We start from the raw sequence: 25,522 nt of genomic DNA, 5'->3' as shown, positions 1-25,522 counted from the left end.
CACATCCGAATAGTTTCCATTATGCATCTATAAAGGTGAGAGGTACTAGAAGTACTACATAAAAGTTACATGCTGTACAAAGCTGTACAAAGCACACACGGGTCACGTGACAGGTGTGATGCTGACGTCATGACTCACGGTCAGCTGACGACAAGAAGTTCTAAAGATGGCGGACGGAGAGTAGAAAAGGGGCAGGGTAAGTTCAGGTAAATGATCGTTTTTCGTCGTTTATAGGTGTTGTCATGTCCCGTATAAGCACACAGGCTGGAGTTGAGGTGTTCAGCTTATGATATATGTGATATATGGCGTATTGAAGGCGTTGAAAGTTGTTAAAATGAGCGCGGAAGAGTGCCCGGCCTAGTTCTTGCTGACCCTGTTTCACGTTTTCGGTTTCTGGCCTACATAAAAAAATCATCGGTACGTGAATTTTACGTTGTGCCGCAGCAAATACCAGTTAATGCATCAAGACGAGAGTACAACACTGAAGACAAACTGGGTATAAAGCTGACAAAACCGTTAACAGAACGACGTTGTTAATTTAATGCAGACTGCTATTCAAAGTATGGCTTGAAATATATTGGCTGACACCCCGCTAGGCAATAGTAATGACTTTAAACTATAAAGATGCAAATGTTGAAAAATCAATGTCTATTTTGCTGACTCAGGCAATACAAAACGGTTCATATATCTTAAGACAGTCTCTGTGTTTTAACCTTAATCAAGGACATGTCCTTGCCTTAATCAAGGAGATCGTATGAATGATTAAGACCCCGTCCCAATTTGGGATGCTCATTATTACCTTCTTGTAATAAACAACATGGAATCCCTGTAGAAATGGTGACCTAGTTAAGTTTCTTAAGGTAGATTACATGGCATTGCTCTTCAATTGCACCGTATTAAATCCATAAATAGTGCATTGCAATTTGTGGTAACTGATTGGAACACAACACAAAGGTAGTTGTGCAGGTAAATTTTAATTTTTATTATACTACTTATGGATGATCTATTGTTGCTGCAGAAATTCCTTACCTGAAAGGGGACATGCATGAGTGAGCTTACACAATAGTATAGAACTAATATAATAGAAGTCATTGACTGATGCACATTAAGGCACATGGAACTTGTACATGTATGTGGCATGTTCGAATGTGGTTGGTTGATTGTTGATGGCAATAACATCCATTCTTGTTTTTGTAATTTTTTTCAGGGAACTGCAAACCATCAGGTGCATCATTAATTGATGCAAATATCAGCTCGAAAGTTGAAGAAAAAAAAAAAACACCCCTGATAAGAAGACAATTCAGCAGAAAACTTGATATTTTATTCAAACTTTGAAATAAAATAAATATCCTTTGGCCTCAACAAAAGAGCAGAATATTTATTTATATATTTATTCCTTTATCTCTACTATAACTGAAAAACGAGGAGAAGTTGAATTTATGTAATGATAGTTAGTTTTATTTTGTATGTATCTTTTCATCATATGTTTTGTTTTGACCTGTACTTAGCCCAGTGTGGCAAAAATGTGCAATAAAGGTTGTCATTCATTCATTATTGTTTTTTCTATTTTTTTCAGGGAACTGCAAACCATCAAAGTTACATCATTCATTTCTGCAAAAACCAGCTTTAAAGTGAAAGTAAGAAACACTGAAAAACAATTCATCAGAAAACTTGACATTTTAAAACGTTGTGAAATAGATTTTCTTAGACCTTAACAAGAGCAGATTGGTCAGAAGGAGGTGTGCGTTACTCCGTAAGTTTGGTTGCCATGGCAACTCTGGAGCACACGATCGCGTCGCACGCGAGCGACGTGAACTGGGTGGCGTTCTCGAGCACGGTTCTGGCGTCGTGCTCGGGGGACAAGACGGTGCGACTGTGGGAGGTGGGCACGTGGGCGGAGCTGCCCTGCTCGCCGCTCCTGGGACACAGCTACCCCGTACACTGCTGCTGCTTCAGGTACTGTAACAGTTTGGCCGTTTTTTTTTTACCTATTTGTATGGAGATTTTGTTTTCGATATGTCCGTTTTTATGTTTTATGGGCACCATGCCTATGATCTGCACAGAGTGGAACAGTTTGTATGTTTGTTTGTGTTTCTGTAATAGGCAATGCTGTTTTAGCTAACAATTTTCTTTTTACCTCCGTGTGTAGCAGCTAGTGTGCTTGCATGTTTTTCTGTACAGTAGTTATTTCCACATGCTACAATGTAGGTATGTGTATTGGGGACAGTTATAAGAATTTAGCATAATTTAGGGCTTTAGAAAGGATTACGTTATTGTCCACCATTTAAAGATTAAGAGGATTTCCCTTTTTCTTCTGCACAGTCCTTAAAGAAGGAATTCAACTTAGCATAGGCTGAAAAATGACATGTTTTCCCTCCCACAGCTCTTTCGGTACCCAGCTGGCCACCTGTAGCACGGACGGTACCATTAATCTGTGGGGGTCGAAGTCTGGTCAGCGCCTGACGACCCTGGCCCACCCCAGGAATAATGGTATGCGCACGGTCTCCTTTTCCCCGGACTCCAACGTGCTGGTCGCTGGCAGTGTGGATGGAACGCTGGTGCTGTGGGACGCGTACACGAAGGAGATGCTCAGGTTGGTCTCATACTGGTGTATATAAGGCCTCACACCATAGTTTACAGGTGTTTAAGGCCTCACACCATAGTTTACAGGTGTTTAAGGCCTCACACCATAGTTTACAGGTGTTTAAGGCCTCACACCATAGTTAACAGGTGTTTAAGGCCTCACACCATAGTTTACAGGTGTTTAAGGCCTCACACTGTAGTTTGTAAGAAAAGGGCTGACCTGTGACCTGCTGGCGGAAAAAATACATGCTGCACATTAGCCCAGTGTTTAAGTGTGGAGTTTAATGTTTTATCCTAATGTTTAAGTTGTGAAAATATCACTCCAGTTTCAACTGCACACAAACCCTAACCCAAGTGTACTATTTTTTATTAAGCAAGAATGAATGTGTTCCATGTAGGTCTTAAGCCCAGCTAGTTGTTAGTGACTGACGTTGTGTTGTGTACAGCCCAGCTATAGTTAGTTGATAGTGACTGACGTTGTGTTGTGTACAGCCCACAGGGTTTAGGACCCCCTGGCCCTCCAGTGTGAGTACATGTAGTACTAACTTCTTCAGTGTACTCCCTTCTCATTAACAACATTATTAATCCCTATATGATCATTAATCCAACTCTACAGAGTAGCAAATCTGGGAGAGCTTGAGCACTTCTAGCCAGTGTTACATAGTACAATCTCTTGCTGTCAGGGGTTGATTGGACCTCCTCTTTGAGCACTTGTGGCCATATGTAACTTGAGAACCATTCAAATACTCTGAAGTACATATACTAGTAGGAGCTCAAACTCTGCCAATTTTGTTATGGCGTATATATCTCTCCCTCCTCCCCTCCCACCCCCTTTACAACATGAATGTATCACCCCTTACACAATGGTACCTCCCCTGCCTCAATGCTTGCCACATAATAAACTCAGCTGACATATGTTGAATCATGATCATAGCCATCTACAGTCCCTTTCCTTAGCTCCCAAGTCCCTCCTGTACCTAATACTAGAATAGAATGACTACCTGACTCCTGTTTGCTTATAGGATATCTCAAATTCCTAGTCAGAGTACATGACCTGTACACCCTGAAATTCTGTATCCCTTTCTGTTGATATCTGGTAGATTTCTTAAGAAAAGGTAAACCCAACTGCATCAATTCTGTGTCCCTTTCTGTTTAATATCTGAAAGATTTCTTGAGAAAATATTGGTAGTACTTACTAGTGTCTTCATCCTTTAATCAACTAGACATAAAATAATTAGACATTGCCTCAAACATTTTTCCAAACAGCACAAATGTGCATGATGTGCTGAGAAGGAAAAGAATGCTGTATGTAACAACTGGTAACTTTTACCACAAGAAAAGTTTTGTAGTGTGACCAATGCAGACGTTGTCAGTGCCTGTTGAATTCTCATTCTTGTTCCCCCAGTGTTATAGAGGCCCACGACACCTCCATCTGTGCCTGTGCGTTCACGCCGGATGGGAACTTCCTCCTGTCTGGGTCCATGGAGGGCAACATGAAGCTGTGGGACGGTCGCTATGGCAACAACAAGTGCCTGTACTACCTGGCAGAAGGTCATGACCTTGGGGTGACCTGCTGTGTCTTTTCTCCGACCTTTGGGTCAGCTAACCCAGGTGGGCTGGTCATGTGTTAGTTGTTAGATTACTTGTAAAGTTTTGCTTGTAGATCTTGCTTGTAGCTATTTCATTGACAATTCACTTGTTTATATACAGTGTGTATCTTGTCCCAAGCAGGGAGAATATTGGAAGTGAGTGGGTGGTGATTGGGTTTGAGTTGATTGACAGGGTTGTGACCTGGTATGCCCTTGGTGGACTTGTAAGATGTAGAATGAGGTCGCCAGGAATGTGTAATCATGTGCATTAAATTAGGCCAGTCATGGCCATTGAACATGGTATGAAACATAAACCATTATGAGAGAAAGTTATGTCATACATTCCTAGAAGCAACTAGAAAGGCCAATATTTGCTTTGGAGCAAATACAGCGATGGGTTCACCACATTTTACCACATGGCAGGGAAAGAATGAGAAACACAAGGGAAAACAATGATTTACATTGATATAACTATAATATGAAGTAACATACAACTAAAACAACAGTTGGATAGCTATTCCCTACTTTATTGGTTAGGATTTTTAATTGCATAATGCAAACTGTTGATTTTCAAAATAAAAAAAAAAACGTTCATGCCCCGCATTCCAATGCTGGAGCAGAAAAGCTTGAAATACCTACCAAAACACTTGAATAAAGACATGCTGTCAGTATGGAAATACTCTGTGCAGGTGTTAATCAAGTTAAATCCCAACAGCCAATCAGCAAGAAATGCTCTGAGCAGGTGGAAATGCTCAGTGTGCAGGTGTTAATCAAGTTAAATTCCAACAGCCAATCAGCAAGAAGTATAGAGGAAAGCTGCATGCCTATTGGTTGATGCCCTGCATTCCATTGTAATGACTCATGCCCAGACGTGGTAAACATGGCACACTAACACAGTAATACATTAGCTATAATACAGCCAAAAAACTCAAATAAAACCATTCTAAAAGCCTGTATCACAATAATTTAAAAAACGCCTAGGGGTATTTGCCCACTGTACCTCCATACCAAATTTCAGGACCTTAGGCCCTAAAATGAAGAAGCTGAATCCATTTAAAAAATGGCAGGAGAAGGAGAAGGAGGAGAAGGAGGAGAAGAAACATCAGAAAAAGCAATATGGTTTCACCACACCACTTCGTGGTGTGGTGAACCCATAATAATCCTTTCTATGATCATGTATAACCCCATGATGATACAGTACAGTTCCAATACCCTCACGGATGCCCAAAACACTTCCTGGAAGTCTCCAATATCCGCCATTATTTCATGTTTCTTACTTGTTTGAACCCTTTATTTCTTGCAGATAACCCCCTCCCAGACACCAGACTGCAGTACTTCATGCTGGCCTCCTGTGGCGCAGACATGCTGGTCAAGTTATGGGACGTGCAAGTCAGCCCAGGTATGTAGTTAGTTCAGTTAAAGTCCTCCCCATAACCATTGGCATTGTCATATATGGCGGTGCCAATCTCCTTTTCTATAGCCCTTGGGCCACACAGTTGTGCAATCACTACAGCAAGGGGCTAGTCCACTGGTAGTGGTGTGTGTTTAACTACCATACTCTTTCTCAAATACTAAGTGCTAAGCAGAAAAAGCAGTATGTACCATATTTATTTAAAGTCTTTGGTATGACTTGGCTGGGATCAAACACATGACCTACCGTTGATGCAAGGCAAGTACTCTACCCACTTTGCTATTGCAATTAGGTCAGGTAGGTAAGGAGGTTGAGAGATTGTAGAACGTAACATTCATGGATAATTAACGGATTTGCATCACCTGATTTTGCCTTATATTTGCCTTATCCAGGTTACGACATGAGGTTAAGGGTCAACCTCCAAGGTCATTCAGCGACAGTGAATTCCTGTGCCTTCACCCCTGATGGCAAGAGGCTGGCTTCAGGGTAACTTCATGTATTATTCTTTAACAAGTCAGTCTTGTGGTTGTTACCTCTGGGACAGAAGTATTATATTGATGTGGGTGGCACTGAGTATGCTAGGTTTGTATGTGTTGATTCCTAAGTAATTTGATTTGTCTGTCTGTCTGTCCGGTTTAGTAAGGTAAAACTACTGTTCAGAAGTTTGAAGTGTTTCCAGGTCAGGGACTTTTACCTTTGACCTCACACTTGTGCACTGCGACCACTTAATCTTGAATCTTTCTATTCTCCCTCTAGGTCAGTGGACCGAGCGGCTATAGTTTGGAACCCGGTAAGTTTCACAGCTTCCTGTCGATAGTTGTTACATCATTGATATTTGGCTGACCATGACCATACAGAGATACACGTTATGCAACAATAGATATTGTTTATATTGCCGACTTTCAGTCCAAAGAAAAATAACTCACTGTATGAATGGACTCAGATGAGCCTAGTGACAGTGTTTTTAAGGAAGATCTCAGTGCATTTCTAGATGTATATGTTTGCTACACATATATTGTACATGTATCTGCTGTTAAGTAGGTGATATAAGAGGCAATCTCTCTCTCTCTCTCCTCCACTGCATGTCAGCTGCTGCTGAGGCGGGCCATCATAAGAGGCAATAATCTAATGTTGTATCTCTGAACATTTCTTAAATATTACTTTTTGTGTTATTCAGTTAACTGGAGAGAAGCTGTACATGTTGACTGGTCACCCCAGGTAAGTCTTACATAAGATCTTCTTTTTTTTATGGGATGGAAGTATTGCTTTGGGCAGCACTGATTAATGCTATGTTTGTGTGTTTGGGTTCCAAAGTGAGTGGATGTAGGTTGGGTTTTGATTGACAAGGTTTGACCCAGTATGCCCTGCGACCATCCAGGATGTGGTTGCCAGTAATGTACAAAATGATGTAATGCCAAGTTGACAAGTTCATGTCAATTACAGTTTTGACGCCGGCAGCCAACATCGGACAATAGGCAGAAATTTTGAGCTCTCTCTTTGTGTCTTTTAAGTCCATGATGTCACCAAGACTGTAGGAAACATAAACCAATTGTTCTGATTTCTTGTTCCCGCTGTTATGTGTTTTAGATGTGTGACCACAGTGGCCTTCTCCCTGGATGCCATGTACCTGGCTACAGGCTGTATGGACAGGACTGTGAGGATATGGAGGCTGGCAGACGGGCCGGCTGTCATCCCTGTACAAGGTACTGTACATTCTTTGTTTTATGGTCAGAAAAGGAGGTTTTTGTGAGGATTTTAGTTCACTGTTGAAACAATTCTGTAGTAGTGAAATGTATCTTGTTGTGTCACAAATTCTTGGAGAAGAGGTAACTTTAAAAATCGCAAAAATATAGCTACAAGAGTTTGAAGATTCATAGTAATCATGGCTGTCAGTCTTCAACTGTGGTGCCCTGATGTCATCAACTGATACTTGGATAACTAACTTTATAGACCATCTACGTTTTGTAATTGGTTTAAAGAAAGACAAGAGTATTTGATGAAATGTGTGTAGTATGACAGACAGAGACGGTCACTAGACTTGAATGTATCAAAGGGAAATATGAAATAGAACTGTGGTGTGCTCTCGAGACAATTTTACAAACCTCATATACTGACAGAAAGATGCGCTCTACCATCCATATAGAAAGTATTCATATGGTTCAGACATTTCATATGGCTGACATGTTTTTTCAGATGCAGCCAGCAAGACTGAAAGCCCAACAGAAATGTTAGTGGATGTTGACAACGCTGCTGCACCAATCACGGCACAGAAGACAACAGAACCACCCCAACCAAAGAGAAAACCGCTCTCTGATTGGTCTGTAGAGCAGGTCTGCGATTGGTTGAGAGAAAAGGGTTTGGAACAGCACGTACAGACATTCAGAGAAAATGAGATTGACGGAAGTGAACTGAAACAGCTGACCAATGAGACTCTGTCAAAGGATCTTGGAATAGGTAGGTTTTGTGCTTGATTCTGGACGTGCGTTTACATGAAAACATACAAAGTGAAATACTTTTGTAATGAAAACAACAGAAGGATTACCAATTGCAAATTACCCATGTACATGTAATATTAGTCATTGTGTAATAGATATTTGTAGGCTTTCTTGGTTGGAAATTAGAATGATATTGATTGGTAATATATATTGCAAATGTAAACAACTTGATCAGAATTCAGCCCTGTATGTCAAGGCTGCGAGATATGTTGTTGATATGTTGATACAAATAAACCAATAAATAATAAAATAATAATAATAATGTATCAACCATTCCTATATATACTGTAAGTAGCGTTTTGTTTGCCCAGCACCAGTCAACAAAACTGAAAAATAAGTCAGTTTTCCTAAATCTAACCCACTTTCCCCCCCTCACAGCTGCACTAGGACAGAGGAATAAGATCCTGAGAGGAATAAAGGCCCTGGAAGAGTCGGAGAGCTCCACGTCATCAGGACAGGCGAACCTGGCGGCGCTCGCCTCAGCTCTGCCTCCTCAACTCATGCAGAACCTTCCAGCCCTCGTCAGTACGTTTGCCCCCTCCCTGATGGCCAACATGGCACAGTCCGAAGGGCCCACGGTTACCACAACACAAGGTTAGTCCACTAGTAGTGGAGGGGTGTTTTTTTGGTGAGTGTGAAGTTTCCCCTTCCCAGTGTGAGTGGTTCAAACTTCGAAGTCTGGTTTCCAGGTTGATATCTTGGAAAGGTGATAGTCACCTGTTTTATCTACCTTTCCACAAATGTAGTAAATTTTAATGAAAATACTAATAAGATAAAAGAAAAAAAAAACTGACAGACTGTCATATGGAGTATATTAAGTATAAGCTGTATAAGACAGGACTGTAAGGTTTGATCCAATCACACCAAGATGGACCCTACTGTTCTCAAAAAGTGCATTGGACGTTCCAGTTTAAAGCATAGTCTTATTGCCTTCCCCAGGGGCACAACTAAGGATTCGAACCCAAGACCATTAGTTTCAAAGCAACAACCCTAACTACAAGACCACTTGTGTTTTATCTACCTTACAGCAGCAGCAGCCGATGACAAGGTCCCAGACGAGTACCTGTGCCCGATCTCGCGCGAGATCATGGTGGACCCCGTCATCGCGTCTGACGGCTACACGTACGAGCGCAAGTCGATCGAGTCGTGGCTCCACAAGGGGAAGATGACCAGCCCCATGACCAACGCTCTCCTCCCCAACATGAACCTCACGCCAAACAGGATGTTAAAGATGCTGATTCAGAGGCACTTTGGTGGTGGGCAGTGAGAGGATGGACAATGATCTACTAGTAAGCCAGTACGTCGGCAGAACGTACTGCACCTGCGCGAGACCTGTAATGTATTGTGCATAGCACTTTGGCAGAACGTCTCCTATAAGGTTGTATTCGCACTTACAAGGTTAACATCCTGTCTGTAGTTTTCAAATGTTATGTCGGAAAAGATATTGTCTGTAACAGACAAAATTCTGATGCAACGTTCACCAAAAATCCAGCGAAATCCGTGAAAAATGGGGGGGTTGCGCAGGTGCAGTACGTTCTGCCGATGTGCTGATCTAACCTATAATGAAAGTTCATCTGTGTTGATAGTTACATGTTTAAAGTTAAAACTTTAGATCCAACACAATAAAAGTTCTCTCACCTAGAGCTTTCGACCAGTCACTCTGGTCTTCCTCAGTAGAGGCCACGTGACATGCCTCACTGGGTCAGTCTACTGAGGAAGACCAGAGTGACTGGTCGAAAGCTCTAGGTGAGAGAAGTTTTATTGAGTTGGATCTAAAGTTTTAACTTAAAACAATGATCTAACCTGGTGACCAAACCTATCGTAGAATGGAACTTGCTGCCGCCAAGCACAGTTGGGGCATCATCACTAGAAAGCTTTAAACAACTCCTGCAGTTAGATGTGCGAAGATTGGGTGTAACTGGTTGTTTGGTGTAATATAGCCAGCTGCCTCCATGCGGCATGCCTGCGAAGCTGGTGTGTTACGGCGAAGGGTAGTTATACGGCAAACAGATACAAACAGATAAAGATATTTTTGCTGCCAACTTTCTTTCGTCCTCTCTGCAAATGGCAAATTTCGTCCTCTTGATCTCTGCAAATAGCAAATTTGTAGGGAGAATGAAAGAGCTGCAGCTAAAATAGGTTTGGTCATCAGGCTACCATGATCAGCTCAAACAAACGTGTAGATATAGATAATATATAGATATTATACATGTATGAAAGTACAATTTTACTCCAATACAAGGAAAGAAAAATTTACTTAATGTTCGACTGATCTTTTAAACACAAATGACCCACAAATTTCTGCAGGCAACTTTTTGGACTTGTGGCCTCAAAAGTGGGAGGAAGGTGTTTGTATGTTGTTCTTTGCTGATGGCCCTTCTGGACTTCTTTGACAGTATTGTAATGTAACAAATATCGAGTAAAATCATGCTGTTCACAGTGTTAGATATATACATCATACATGTTTATAATTGTACAATTTTTATTGAATCAAAATAAGAAACATTTTACATCTTATCCACTGGAAAATCATTCATCTGTCCTATTTGTAAATATAGTATATTTGTACATTGTGGGAAGCCGTATAAATTTTACTTGAATCAAAACTATTACCCGTAAGTACAATTAAGTATGCAGAATATTCATCCTTTTGATTCACTTACACTTGTTCCTTGCAAGATGGATTGAAAAAGAAATGCTGACAATGATTTTGTACCTAGACTAACACTTATTGTTTTTCAGATGCTTATTATTGGGTATGGAAGTATTGTTTTGGGTGGCAGAGCTGTGTGTTTGAAGAAACTTGTCTGTATTGGACACCTGCGTATTGTGACCATTTTCTTCAAGTCTTGTTAGACAGCAATTTTAAAGGCTGGGCCTTGATGGTCATTACTATAAAATGTACAGTACATTCCAGCTATGATGCTCCAAAACAACAGTTTTATTTTTAGAATTTCAGCCTTGATGCTCCAAAACAATTTAACAATGTCAACACTGTTACATAGTTTTGCTCATGTTTAAAACATTTTGTTTAGAGTTTTCCTTTAACTTTTTGCTGTGTTTGTAACATTACAGATCAAAACTCAGTTTTGTTACCAATGACAGAAGAAAACTAACCAACAGTTCACGTGTCCTAATATCAAATTTCTCTTTAAAATTTGCAATCGTTTAATATATAAACTCTGTAATTGTCATTATGTGACAATAGATAAATAGATGAGTATTAGTTTATAACGGTATTGAATATCTGATTGATGATCATTATTTTTTCTTGATGAAAAACTTTTTCAGAGGCCATCATTGTACCAATTTCTAAATATTTCAATAAATACAATTACAGAATGGCACGTGTTCTTCCTCATTTCATTTTGTTAATATTATAATTACCCACCTTAGGGGTTGTTCAAGGGTAACCAAGAAGAGGATTACCTTAAAGTTTGCCTTCCTGATGACTGAAAAAAATCATGACCATTGTATGTTCAGAACATGGCATTTCAAAACCAGATACCTTGCTTTAGTACTAAGAACAGCTGAAAAGGGTCCCATAATCATTTACCAACACAAAAAACAAAGTCCAACTGGATGGGCTCCTCTACATTGTCAGCAGGGCAAGCCCTTAATAATAGCTGCCTGGCTAGTTGGGCTGCCCTGGCTGTCTTTTTACAGCCGAAGGAATAAATAAACAAGATAAATGTAGGCAAAAAGCAGGTACATTCACCTGGAAATTTAAGACAAGACAACTTTCTTAACACAAAATCTTTACTTCATCATTGGACATAAGAAATCTAGAAGGAATTCATTTTACACAATTGAAGAGTTGAGCACTGCAGTTACTAGTATAATAATAACTGAATAACATTTTAAAATGCCATAAAAATCATTCACCAACTTTTTAAAAGAACATGTTTCCCATTGTAGTAAAATATGTACTCTCATTGAAATTACAATAATATTTACACCAGATTTAGTTTAGAATGATTGGCACGTTATTTTCAACAACATTACCCAACACCAACAACACATCTAAAAACACATGTACAAGAACACACTGACATCTAGCAGAGGTCAAGGGTCATGAGAGGTCATAACCAACCAATGGAACAGCAGAGTTTGGACCACACCCCTTCAAACACAAACCATTAAAAACATGGCCAGCAGGAACTACTATATCTATGTCTATAGTTGCAATTATACCTGGTCTTATATCTTGAATGTTTGGAATCAGAACTGGCTAGTATTTTCTAGATCAACAACTGAATGCGGCAACTCTCTATTTGTAAGCTACAGTATATTGTACGTACTTGTATAAAAAAAGCATTACATTGTGGATGTATCTTCAACAAGGTACACTGTCAAAATATGTACTACTAAACAGCAATGGGGCAAATAAGCTCTGTAAGGCTGGAACAACCTGCCACATAGTTTACATGGCACTTCACTTCCATGGCTAGATCTAAGTATAGAGTAGTACTAGCCAAAAACTCTACTGAGCAGAACTTGTGTAGAATTTGTACCAATTCATGTCCACTGAGTATTATGAATACCTACATGTGCTACAAAAACTACTGAACAATTATAATCAAATCAATGATTTCATGAAATGTTCAACATATTCATAAGAAAAACTGCCATAATCTTTAATATCTACACCTTGTATTAACTTTCTCCCTGCTACCTATTCCTAGAAACTACCAGTATACACATTTGGTGCCAAAAGGCTACAGTAGCAGGAAGAAGGTTAGTATTATGTTCAAATAGAGAAGAGAACAGTGGAATGATAAAGCTAAAATAGGAACAGTTGTATCTAAAACAATTCTACTGCTAAAAACATTATGTTGAGAAGTCACTGGATCATGGAAATATTGGTCCTCTGTATTTCGCAGTATATATGTGACAGTCCTGTACAGGTCACATAAAAATAATTGTACAGGATTCATAAAATAAACACTTTAAATTTACAGAATTCAACTATGATATACATGTACTGGAATGTCTTTCATGGGTATAATGAGCTTTTCTTAATCATGAGAAGTTGTAAAGTCAGAAAAAAAGTAAAAACTTTCTGCTAAGTCCTGAAGTCACTGCATGTCTACACAACATGTAGCCTACAACACTGGATAGTTGCTAGAATTCCCAGCAAATTTCAAAGTCAAATGTATATCTGTACCTTTATGCCCTATGCCAAAATATATAATAATATAATACAGAAGGTAGCAAACCCTTCAACATGACTTTGCTGTACTACCAGAGAAGAAATTCAAGTACCCTTGGAAATTAGAAAATGACTTCTAAACTCTAAAATGACATACGTTACATCATGCATCTTATCTATGTTCAGTTGTCATGGCAATGGCCTTTTATTTCAAGTTTTGAGAAGTTCTGACGAGCACATGAGAAAATGGAATGAATATCTGTCAACAGAGTTGGACAGACCAGAGTGCATTGAATAATTGTATCTTCCTATCAGCACTGTATAACAACAGTATTCTACATGTAGACTGAAACATCAACAAATAAAAAATATACAGTCTTACTCTGACATTATTCAGCAGAAACAAATCTTATGTAACTGACTAGAATTCTTTCATAAACAACTTGATAGAACTACACTGAGGACGATTCTGGTCTAAAATGTTCTGCCCCTGCTGTTCATCTTGGTCATCCCCACACCATGATGACTTTGTTGAAACTGACGAACACGCCCTTATTTGGTTTGCTGCGGAACGGTAGAATAAGGGGTAAACTGTCAGCTGTTTCACACACCTAGCAATAGTAATTTGAATTTTGTCACCATGTTCAAACAAGGCTCTTTAAAATAGCACAAACTAGACGTCCCTTATATTTGAGAAATGTTACTTGAATGAATTCGGAATCAACTTGAAGGATAGAATACTTACCACACAAAGAATCTCTGTCCATTGTACACACCGTCATGTTTTCCATCTGGTAAAAAAATAATAAAGTATTAAAGTTACTATATCAGTATACGAGTGATCGAGTGATCACTATTTTTGTTTACATCATATACTTACAAATTATTTGGATACACATGCGCAAATTATTGAATCAGATACTAATAGGCAAATCAGCAAACCATCACCCGCTTTTTGCCTACCACTAGCTGGCCATGACATCATATTCCCTTACTCAATTGCAAGTAAAAGATCTGAACAAGTCACGAAAAAAAAACCAGAAGACCCTCCTACCTTCAGAGTCTAGCTCGACCCCCAGGTAAGCCTCGCTGCGGCCGGGGAGGTGCCCCACGTACAGGACGCTCCCCTTGCTGATCTTCCCGCCGGGCCGCGAGAACTTACACTTGTAGCCGAGCTGCACGTCGGCCGGAGTACGGGGGACAAACGGGGGACGGGACGGAACACTCAGGTTTGGTGTGCTGGAACTGGGGACAGGAAATAAGACATAACCAGAGTTATCAAATTGAATGTACTAGCCTTTAAGTGTTTGAAAATTCATTTTTTTCCTAGAACTTTGGAAGTCTTTACCACCAAGCACAGAATCTGTTTCCTTGCTGGATTGCTTTAAACAACTTTTGCAGGCAGGTGTGCAAAGATTAGGTGTGACAATGCCAATGCAGTCACCACAGTGCCACTTAGTGGTAAGAAGCAGTCATTGCAGGCCAAGGAAAGTCTACTGAAATGTCAGCAGACAAAAAGAATCCTTAGTTGTGTACTAGTACCAATCTTGAGCCCAGTAGCACATAAATCGTCAGTGAAACCCCAGTTGATCCAACAGTTCTCCTATTATCATTCAAAAATTTTAGGTGAGAAAAGTCTTTACCTAATAGTATGGTAGTCTCTGTTGTTCTGAGTAACCTTACCTAATAGTATGATAGTCCCTGTTGTGCTGAGTAGCGATGGCCTTGGGGCTGACACTGCGGAACCCCGGGGGAGACGGCCCGCGTGGGGAAGTGCGTTTACTGCGCCGTCCCGTCGGCGGCTCCGCCAGGAGACCTTCCGTGTCGCTACTCATGGTCGGCAAACTCTGCAGTGAGCTCGACTTCCCGAGGTAATCTGTAACAAGCAAACAAATAAATAAACAACAAAGCTATTGAATAAATCTAGCCACAGGTATTCTTTCTAACACAATTCTACCATTTCAAGGACAGAGGCAAATGGCATCAGTGTGCAAGCATGTCAGATGATTGGGAACAGAGGATAAACTGGAAAGTGAGTGCGTGGATTCAGTTCAAACTACAGGGAATAATAATGTCATATTTGCTGGGTTAGATATCGCTAGTGCATTTCCCTTTTGCCATAAAAATTTGACATGCGTATTGATACAAAGGAACACCGTTGCCTTCTGAAAATGCAGAACTGTAACTTTCAGAGGTTTCTTGAGTCTGTTTTCCTGAGTATCTGTTCTCAATGGCAAAGTTGAACTCTTACAAACATTCTTACAAGTCTTTAAAACAAATGGAGCAAATCTTATGAGATTTATGGGCTAAAAAAAAGAACAATGCCCTTCTGCTGACCTTTCCGTGACCTTGGGCTCCGCTCGCCTGACCCTGACCGTCGGTGCCGCGCCTTGCTGGAGTAGCGACCGTAGTCCTTGTCTGTGTCGGTGTCGAATGACGAGATGTCACTGCTGGACGAGATGGAGTTGCTACGGCGACGACCTTTGGATGACCCCATCGTGTGAACGTCTCTGAAAGGGGCTGAAGTTGTGGAGCGAAAGTTTGGACTTTAATTCTGAGTTCTCAATTGTATACACCCCACTTTTCATGTTAGGGGTATTGGACAAAAAATTGAAGTTGTTGTAAGCCATTCACAAGCCATTTAGTTCATCTGAAAGAGCTCACTGAAAGAAACAAAATGGTTTTTGTTTGAAGTGAATTGGATATTTAATGGCTAAGATATTGACAATTGAAATTTAATTTTCAATTCCGGGCCTTGTTTTTCCAAATTCTGATAAATAAGCCATTTTACCATTTCCCTATCTTTTCAATAAGCTGAAATAGACCACATGGGGCCAGGAAATGTATGTTTTAGTACTTTACTGACAGGTATTATATGTGCTTCCTGCCAGTATAACAGGCCAGAATATACCTTTGGCAAGAAGGTACTTGAGGGTACATTTTGACTAGGGGTACACTCTAGCCTGTTACACCTGGTCAAGCTGATCTTAATGGCATCTTCAGTTTCTTTTTCTAGGAAAAAAGGAAGCACACAACCAAAGGGCACCACACTTTCATTCAAGGAAGTAAAACTTCAGCTCGCTTCTCAAATTTTTGCAGCAGAACAACATAAAACTTCACCTCACCACAAACTGACAACCATAACACCAGACAAACACTAGGACCTGATTTACGTGCAGGCAAAATCCTGATGGAATGAAACCTGCGTACTCACACGAGCGTAAGGAAACTGCGTACGTTCAGACCATAAGCCAGCTCTTGAGCAGACAATACAACGTCATACAGCGTACATTCTTGACGTAAATCAAAGTCAAAGCAGGTCAATTTCAAGGCAGGAAAAGTTCAACAAACACAGTTTTCGTTTGCTCTTGTGTGTACCCAGCTTTCAAACTGTCACGCTTCTGCATGTAAATTGGATCCAATAACAACATTAAGTCAGAACAGCAGAGAGAAGTGTGTGCCGTGCAGGCAGGCAGCTAACCTGGGTAAGAGTGAGACTCTACATCTGTACTACTGTAGCCATCAGCGTCAGGGTAGGGGTGGCTAGAGAAGGCACTAGACTCTGAGGAACCAGGGCAGGAGAGAGAAAGGGTGTGTTACATTTAAAGACATTAAACGTGCATAAAAAGTTGTGCCGAGCAAACTTGGCTTTATGAATGACATCCAGGTATGGACTAGTTTTGGATTGTTTTTTCCTTCCCCCCAAATCCCACTCTTTATATCTGAAGGGTACTGACACAAATGAGAATACTCACTTGTACAGTCAGTTGAAGAAGTTATAATTACTTTGAATGAAATTTTGTATGTTGTCATAAAAATCATAACTGTCAAAAATATAAAGTGATCTTCTCTGTAGAAAAATAGATTTTTTTTCTCCACTTTTCTATCCCATACACTGTAGTTACCAAAGGATGTCATCTATAGAACCAAGTTTGCGTGGTCTTAGTGTTGACTTGCAATATAAACTATGAGTCTACTGGTAAGAAAAGAGACGAAGGGTTCTCCTATGATATGAGAGTAAAATAGAAAATAGCTACTCTATTATCAAAACTGGTCAAAAACATGCACAATATCACTGCACAAAATATGAGTCAAATCACAAGTGGCACGATAAACAATGGCTTGACTGTATATAATTCAACTTAATATCAAGCATGGTGTCCCAAACATTATGTTTCAGATGAACTTTGTTTTAAGTGATTTTTTTATAGAATTCATAAAATTTGAATGTATACTAATAGGCACCCCTGTTAAAGTATGATCATGACGAAGGGTGACAACAGAAAGATGGAAAAACTATTCCAAGATCAGAATCCCCATCAGAAAAAAGGCACCAATAGGTGGCAACTCTGGTTCAAGGTGAGGCATGATGTAGACATATGTTTCAAAATGGTTTATGTACATTTTAGCCATCAAAAAATGATTCATTTAAGAGTTTACCCGTCCGATTCTTAAGTTATACATTGTAGGACATATGATGATTATCTCAGAGTCTAATCTATGATCCACCGTAATATGCAGGTCTGTACTCTTAACAGTGTCTCTTTTTGAGGTGTTAAAAGAATCATTTTGAAGTTAAGCTGAATGTGAAGTGGATTACAGGTTACAGGTAACAGATATCACATATCAAACATATCAAAATCAGTACTGGATATTGAGTCGGTGAAACTATGAACAGTGTAGCTGTCTTGGGGTAGTTGGCAAACAGTCTATACGGCAATATTTGCACTATATTAGACTCTCATTACCCATTAAGACATATCCTTGTGTCTATGTTACTGCAGAACCTATCTGGTGTGGCAGCCTGCCTGGCAAGTGGCCTGTTCAAAGGCCCAGTACCGGCGACGTCCCGATATGTTGAAAACCGAGGCTACACCCCGTACCAGATACTCTTCTTCGACGACCTGCTGATATTCCTCGTTGCTCTCTGCATTACCGTGTACCAAAGGCCGAATATGCTACCAAACAACTGGAAACATGGCGCCCGGCTCCTTTTCCAAGGATTGGCTCGATTTACCAGCATCCTCTGCCTGTTTACATCCTATCAGTTCGTTCCTCCAGCAAACGCGGAAGCCGTCTGGAGTGCCAGTATGCCGGTCTTTGTGGTGGCCCTGTCCTGTATCTTCCTTCGAGAGGTGTGTTGCTCACTTCCAAAGATTGGAGAAAGTTTATAAGCAAGTGTTGAGATACCATTCTGCTGAGCAATTGTCAGATTGCTCAGCAGAACTCCCAAACTGAGCTAATATTACAGCTATACTCAACATACAGCTCAAATAGCTAGCAAACGTTTGACCATTCTATTTCTAATTTTATTTCAGAATCCAACTCGTGTGACCATGTTTGGCATCCCGTGGTGTGTAACTGGCGTCGCACTGCTCGGCTACGGTAATTTTGTCCACGAGTGGTCGGCAACGGACACAGCGAACATTGCCCGAGGGATGGTTCTAGCCATAACAGGAGCACTGCTTCACTCCATGCTTGACGTCGGTGCCAAAGGCCTTCTAGAATCCACCCCGAGGGAAAAGCTTGTGACCTACACGTATGCTATAAGCACAGTGTTTGCTGGGGTGGGAGCCTGCATCACTGGTTCTACCTGGCACCTTGAGCCGCAGACAGCCAGGGTGTTAGCTGTCAGCTGTGTTAGTCACGGCACATGCATGTTCTTCTTCTACCTTGGTCTGAAGTTGGTGGAAGTGAACGCAGTCACTGCACTCATGCAGCTCAGTGCATTCTCAGCCTATGGCCTGCAGTGGGAATTACTGGGGTTTTCTCCAACAGTTTTAGATGGCTTGGGTTTAACGTGTGTACTGATAGGGACATCTTCTGTTGCGATTTGGGAAGCACGTACCCGTTGGAAGGAAGAACGCCACGTGACATTGATGAAAGAACTACACTTTTAAGTCACGACACTGAGTCATGACTAAAGCTATTTCTTGTTCTTTTCTGAGCTGGTATTAGATACTTAGTACCAAGTAAGTCAACCAGAGTATTAGACTAAGTCATTTTGTATATCATGCATAGTCTGGACATTTCTTTGGTCTTCCAGTGGCATCCATTGTAGGTTTGTTTTAGTTTTTGTGACACTAGCATCCTTTTCATTGTTGTTCATATAGAATCTTGCAGGTTGGTTCTGTACTGTTTTTCTAAAAACAAAAATAAAAGGCTTTCTTTGAACCCTGTTCAAATCTTGAATGTTTGATGATTGGACGTGACCATGGTTCTAACTTTGACCCCTGACCTTTCGTGCTGCCCAGCCCAGTGTCCGTCCCGATCAATGACTCTGCGTCGTCCGTCGCGCCGAAGCCCTCGTGTGGTCGCCATGGCGCCAGCAGCAGGGTCGTGGAGTCCGACGCATCCGACTGGGGAGAGCCGTCAAGGGCGTCTTTCGCTGTAAGGAGGGAAGAACAGTACATGTTTGAACCAGAAGTAAATTTTCTAGAACCAGAAGTAAATTTTCTTTTTGTATATCAAACAACTTTGAGACAGAGTCAAACTTCAACCTTATTAACAAGGACTGCAAATCAGTTCAATTAAAATCTAACTGACCATTTCAAATTGACAGGGCTTTTTCCAGCATAAAGGGTTTCAATGTCCAGACGGGAAGAAATTGACATCCATATCGATATATAGAAAAGATAAAGCTTTGAATAAAGTACTCTATTAACTCAAAGTTGTTTCTGGTAACTTAGGATTTTTCCAATATGTAAAATTGTCCAAAAGAAATTTTAAATCATTATGAAAGTCCTGAATTCTGAAGTCCTGTTAGGCTTAATACAAATGGCACTGCCGCAGATTTATAAAACACCCACCGTCCCAACCGTTATACGCAGACGGCGGCGTCTTCCTCTCAAACGACCTTCGACCGTGGTGCTGGTCCTCCACACCTACACTCCCGTTCAACTTTGACCCGATGAGGGGTGAAGGGTCAAACCTGGAGGGGAGCACGTTGGTGGGGGTGCTGTGGATCTTGGGACTGGAGATGCCGACGGACTGGTCCAATATCCGGGGGGTGTTGGCCGTGTAGACGGAAAGCTGGGCCCTGACCTTGGTGAGTTCCGCGTTCAGGGCGTTGACCTCGTCGCGGGCCGTCTGTCGCTCCTGTTTGTACCGCTCCATCTTCTCCTGCAGCTCCGACTTGTCACCTGAGGACACATGGGGAACTGTTAGTGATTTAGGTTGCACATAATCTGTCCTAGAGGCAGACATGCAAGGAAGAAGCTGGTGTTTTAGAGTAAGATTATTACAATTTGCCGATGAAAGATATTTGGTATTTGTGCAAACTTTCTGCCTGCTATCTGCTATGGTGCTGAAATTGTGACACTGTGTTTTGAGACCATCCCATCCCATCACCCCCCCCCCAAAAAAAACCTCCCCACCAGACCAGAAACCCTGTAATGAGACCTCCCCACCAGAAACCCTGTTATGAGACCATCTTGCCACCATTGCCAGCACCAGAAGATCCTCACTCTTCTCACTTGAGTGTGAGACGATTCCATCAAAGAAACTATATTGTGAGACCACCCAACCAGAAACCCTGTTATGAGACCATCCCGCCACCATTACCTGCACCAGAGCCCCAGGAGTCACCCAGCCTGTAGCTGCTCCGCTCACTTTGCGCCCGTTCCCGTTTGCGCCGGATGTCGCGCAGCTCGTCCCGCAGCCGAAGGTTCTCCTCGTTCAGCTCGTGGTTCTTCTCCCGCAGCTGGCGACACGTCTGCCGAAGCTGTTTGACCTCCTCGTCAAGCCCAAGGTCAGAGGTGTTGAAGATGTTGTGGGAGTGCTGCTGTTGCTGCTTCGTCAGCAGGACAATCTGGGCAGAACATGAAGTTTAAACGAAGTGTAAGTTTCAATTTAATATGTATCTTATCCAATTCAGATCCAGGTCAGTGATATTAAACAGGTTGTTGAACTGTTGCTGCTTGGTAGGCAGGGCAATCAGGGTTAAAGTAGGTATCCACAAGCTAGCACATTGATGCCTAATTTGGTTGTGAAAGCAACATCTTGCAAAATTTCAGTCTCAAACATGCTATGAGAGAGGTGCTGCTGCCCAATTTGGGTTGAAAGGACATGTTTTAATGTTTTGACACAAACCACAACTACACACATCTCGAATATTTCTGTGATGAAGACATACAATCTGGTAAACCTAACTGACTGACCATTCACCCAAGATTCATCTCGAGAGACACCAAAATCATCCAAGAAACTCTGGAAGCAGCCATCGCAGATAGAAACATGGACTCAAGCCCTTTCATAGGCTGAAGGATAATAATGATGATAACATATGAAGATAGATAGATAGATGAAGATCTGTGCCCTCATAAAGCATAGGACTAATGGTTTCCTCTACCAATAGCATACAAATCAGAGATTGAAACACAGACAGCTATATATAGGATAGCTGGGATTCTAACTCTAGACCTTCAATCATAAAGCTAGTTTGCAGATTACTATAGACCACTGCACTTTCCACCTGCTCCTCAATGTGATTTAAATGTCCTTAAGACATACTAAGACCCATGCCCACCTGTTCCTTAAGGTTCTGGTTCTCCTCGCGCAGGTCGCCGATGCTGAGGTCGTTGACCGTGCGGAGACTCTCGTTCTCCTCCTTCACCTTCTCCACCTCCTGCTCGGCGCGGGAAAGTTCGCCGACGGCACACTCGTTAGCTTCCTGTAGATCTCGCATCTGGCTCTCTAGGTCCTCTGTACACAACAGGAATATGTGTTAGTTTATAGGCGACTCCTTCAAGCCTTAGGTGTGTGACCCTGACCTCTTCACGTTGATGTATTGTATTGTTGTAATGTTTGTGTAAATGTTTGTCTTGTCAGCAGGGCAAGCCCTTAATAATAACCACCTGGATAGTTGGGCTGCCCTGGCAGTACAAATTGTCTTTTTTACAGCCAAATAAATACATGTGTTAGTTTTGTTTGGTAAACCATGTATCCATGTACTTGTGAAGCTGTTATGTGCAATATCAATGCATTAGAAGAATATGCTAAGAGTTTGTCACACACATCTTAACATGAGGCTGACAACTGAAGAATGGAACACCCTTTACTTAGTCAGCATGCACCTTGGTGTTTGCTTATTAGCTAAAGGGTGTCTAATCTTAATTATTACACTGTTTTTACTGTTACACTGGTTTGCAATGGGTCATATAAGTTTTATTTGTTTATCCGTTCCTTCCTTCCTTCTCACCTATCTTCTTGAGCAGCACAGTAGGGTTGTTGGGGTCGTATTCTGTGAAAGAGCTCTCGCCGGGATGTCTGGCGGCAGACTGAGCCTCGTCCAGCGCCCGTCTCAGGGTGAACACCTCCGTCGCTAGGTTCTCTTTCTCTCGCAGGATGTCACTGTATTTCCTCTCAAGCTGGGTGAGAAAATAACAAAACAGTCAGATTAGCTAAGTCTATTTAACTTAACGTAACTTAAAATGTAGGGGTTGAAATTCATTGTGGCAGCAGAAGTCAAGTTGCAGTACCTCTACTATCTCCATGGAGGCGCTGGTGTGCTGGTCCCTCTTGATCTGGTCCAGCTCCTGTTCCAGACCCAGTCTGACATCCTGCTCCTGCTGTAACTGCAATGAAAAAATATGCAAACTTTACTTAAAAAGTTTAAAACATGCAAAATAATGCAGCTTTCTAACCTTCAGCCTGCCAAGCCATCTGTTTGGCACCAAATTTGTAATAATTGGTTATAAGGTTAGGCAGCAGGGAGAAGGATAACTATACAATGGAAGGTACATTTTGTACTGTGTTCTCTCTAATAATGTACATTACGTATTCTCCTCTTTTACCATTAACTTCCAAATTTGGTAAGCCTGGCTATATTTAGACTCTAAAGAATATTCACAAAGGAAGTGAGCAAAAGTGGGATTACTGTAACAATGGCCACAGAATAAGAAGTGATGCTACTTTAGTATTTTACGTCACCTGGATATTCAGAAGACTTTCACTATAGGAGCAACAGCTAGCCTGGTCACACACACATTTTTTCATGGATCGTGATGTTGAATAATACATGTGCATATTACCAAGTTTGTGTAGGTTATACAGTAGAACCTTGCCTATATGCCTAAGTCAGTAGCTGGTCCCTTGCTCCCCTCATATAGAACAGGTGGTTGTTTATTTACTTCAGTACAAAAAGACAAAAGTTAGGAGAAATCTTCTTGCAGTTTTTGATTAACCTTCTCCCTGCTGCTTAACCCCAAGACCAAAGCAAATTTTAGTGGCAAATTGCTACCTTAGCAGGCTGAAGGTAAAGCCTTTTGCTTGTGTTCTTAAAAAACTGGCTCTAGATTACTCTCTTTACCAACTTGAAGGTAAATATTTTCTCACCAAATGTTCAAATTAGTTACGGAATTAGACAGCCTGGAAATCCAGAAAATTTTTTAGTCCACAAGGGTGTCAAATTTCACATTTCCAATCTTTCCACTCCCCTCTTCAACAGAAAAATGCTCAGAATGTACATTTTCTTGCCTGGGGCAGCAAGGATTAACAAGTTTCTGATGAATTCTCTCTTGAGCATTACATACAAAATATGTGAAATTTTTTGGCACTCCTTAAATCTAAGTAAGATATGCTATAATTATGTCTTAAAAGGAGTAGAAACTAAGTAACAAAGGAGGGAATCTTAGAATAAGATTTGGTTGTCTGTCTGACAGTCTGGTTGTATGGAGGAAGAATAAAACAATGAGCAGTTTTGTAACTCTAGAACTTTGTGTCTGACCTAAATTTCCTTTTTGTGCCTCATCTGAATAGTCTGAGAAGAAATCCCAGAATTAGATTTAGCTCTCTTCCTGACGTTCAGATTAAGTAGAAGTAACATAATTACGCCTTTCCAACAAGCATTAAGAAAAATCCTGTCTCTAGTGACAACCTGTCTACATAAACCAGATTTTATCAGCCCCTGAGTAGTCTTGTAGTGCAGTTTTGACTGTATATATAGAATTCATAAAGGACACATACAGGACATATACTGATTAGTACTGCTGACTGACTTTAAACACCTAAGGTCCTGTCTAGTATCCTGTCCCTTATGTAACCAGTTTGTATCTCTCAATGTCTGTATAACAGGATTACCCCTCAGGCAGAGCTTCTCTTCCACTCCTCATACAAGTCCAATTACACCTGCTGGAACTAAGACGGGCACTTCATTATCTCTGTAAAGGACGACTAAATCTAATTCCGCGATTTCTCGTCAGTTTCTTCAAAAGGGGAACAAAAACAGGAAACTCGGGGAACAGAACTGTCCATTGTATTCTTCGACAACTAAAACAGGCATTTCATTAACATGCGAGGAAGACAACTAAACCTAATTCTTAAACCCCTTCTCAGACTTTTCAAACAAGAAGTTAATAACTTTCTGCCTTCTTTCTTCTAACTGAGAGCAAAACAGGACATTTAATTTTCAGTCAGCAAATGAACAAAGGGACTGTCTAGAAGTGGTCACAATGGCCAGATGGGCTTAATGCAGAGGTTGTTACCTGTTTGACTGTATATGTCCTGTGTGTGCTACAGTAACTTACTGTAATCCATACACAGCACATACAGACTAACTATCAACTGTTATCAAATATCTATTAATTCCTTGCCTGCTCAGGGACAACCAAAAAGTTTTCACAATGGCCAGATGGCCTTTATGCAGAGGTTGTCACTGTTTAACTGTATATGTCCTGTCTTTACTACAGTAACTATTATTTCCTTACCTGTTCAGACAGGTGTGTGTAGTCCCTGTCCCTGTCTGTGAGCTGTGATTTAGTCATGGCCAGTTCCTCCTCTAACTGCTGCAGTCGCCCACTTGGGTCTCCTCCGCCGTTCTGTATTCAAAAACAACATGTTCTCCATCATATAAATCCTGTAAAACTATACATAGCTAGCTACCTTACAAAAAAAACTAATTCTGAGGATGAACATGAAAACAGTCTGAGGAGAATGAATAAGCTCCATGACAGCAAACTGCTCTGATCTAAGACTCCTTAAGCTATGGTTGAACACAAAACAACCTTGTTCTTGAGTAAAACTTGAAGTTTTCCATGGTCTACAACGGTACCAATGAGAGATGTTACACATACCAGGCATAATGTGATACAAAATGTATCAAGCAAGTGGCTAAATTAGCTGAAGAGTCAGACATTTCAAAAAGCACCTACTATCTTTCATTCTCAGTCACTGATGACAAAAGAAAGTGGATGCTACCTGAAATGTCTGACTCTTCAGAGAACTTATCCAGTTGCTTGATTCATTACACATAGGCTATAGCTACCTTTAGTTAAATAACTGTAAAGATATAATA

General features: G+C 40.9%; 2 protein-coding genes across 4 annotated transcripts in view; one reads left to right on the top strand and one right to left on the bottom strand.

Moving 5' to 3' along the window:
* Positions 1-144: 144 nt before the first annotated feature.
* Positions 145-9,464, top strand: LOC109488048 (WD repeat, SAM and U-box domain-containing protein 1-like). 3 transcript variants are annotated; one of them, XM_019792190.1, is made up of 13 exons: positions 145-196; positions 1,577-1,956; positions 2,384-2,593; positions 3,076-3,108; positions 3,989-4,194; positions 5,476-5,571; positions 5,976-6,069; positions 6,340-6,373; positions 6,761-6,801; positions 7,171-7,286; positions 7,777-8,037; positions 8,457-8,672; positions 9,107-9,464. In XM_019792190.1, the coding sequence occupies exons 2-13, from the start codon at positions 1,769-1,771 to the stop codon at positions 9,343-9,345; spliced, it is 1,734 nt and encodes a 577-aa protein (XP_019647749.1). In that variant the 5' UTR covers positions 145-196; positions 1,577-1,768; the 3' UTR covers positions 9,346-9,464. The 3 variants fall into 3 exon arrangements, with proteins under 3 accessions (XP_019647749.1, XP_019647751.1, XP_019647750.1); XM_019792191.1 differs by having other exon boundaries at positions 152-206; XM_019792192.1 differs by lacking the exon at positions 3,076-3,108.
* Positions 9,465-11,789: 2,325 nt separating this feature from the next.
* The window catches only part of LOC109488018, a 38,846-nt gene continuing 25,113 nt past the window's right edge, over positions 11,790-25,522 (bottom strand). The window contains exons 5-17 of the mRNA XM_019792160.1: positions 24,936-25,046; positions 22,710-22,805; positions 22,430-22,598; positions 21,758-21,933; positions 20,794-21,040; positions 20,040-20,372; positions 19,469-19,618; positions 16,712-16,792; positions 15,568-15,750; positions 14,914-15,106; positions 14,285-14,475; positions 13,976-14,021; positions 11,790-13,794 (exon numbers count right to left, since the gene is read on the bottom strand). Coding sequence (XP_019647719.1) covers positions 13,737-13,794; positions 13,976-14,021; positions 14,285-14,475; positions 14,914-15,106; positions 15,568-15,750; positions 16,712-16,792; positions 19,469-19,618; positions 20,040-20,372; positions 20,794-21,040; positions 21,758-21,933; positions 22,430-22,598; positions 22,710-22,805; positions 24,936-25,046 — 2,034 coding nt within the window. The 3' untranslated portion in view covers positions 11,790-13,736. The remainder of the gene's footprint in view (positions 13,795-13,975; positions 14,022-14,284; positions 14,476-14,913; positions 15,107-15,567; positions 15,751-16,711; positions 16,793-19,468; positions 19,619-20,039; positions 20,373-20,793; positions 21,041-21,757; positions 21,934-22,429; positions 22,599-22,709; positions 22,806-24,935; positions 25,047-25,522) is intronic.

Source organism: Branchiostoma belcheri, unplaced genomic scaffold, assembly GCF_001625305.1.
Source record: "Branchiostoma belcheri isolate BF01 breed outbred unplaced genomic scaffold, Haploidv18h27 scaffold91, whole genome shotgun sequence".
NCBI lineage: Eukaryota > Metazoa > Chordata > Leptocardii > Amphioxiformes > Branchiostomatidae > Branchiostoma > Branchiostoma belcheri.
The sequence above is the reverse complement of the archived record's forward strand: the minus strand, read 5'-3'. Positions and strand labels throughout refer to the sequence as shown.

Coding starts and splice junctions, on each gene's coding strand:
- LOC109488048 (XM_019792190.1), top strand. CDS start 1,769: ATGGCAACTCTGGAGCACACGATCGCGTCGCACGCGAGCGACGTGAAC. Junction 2,594..3,075: donor TACACGAAGGAGATGCTCAG/GTTGGTCTCATA, acceptor TGTTGTGTACAG/CCCACAGGGTTTAGGACCCC. Junction 8,038..8,456: donor GTCAAAGGATCTTGGAATAG/GTAGGTTTTGTG, acceptor CCCCCCTCACAG/CTGCACTAGGACAGAGGAAT.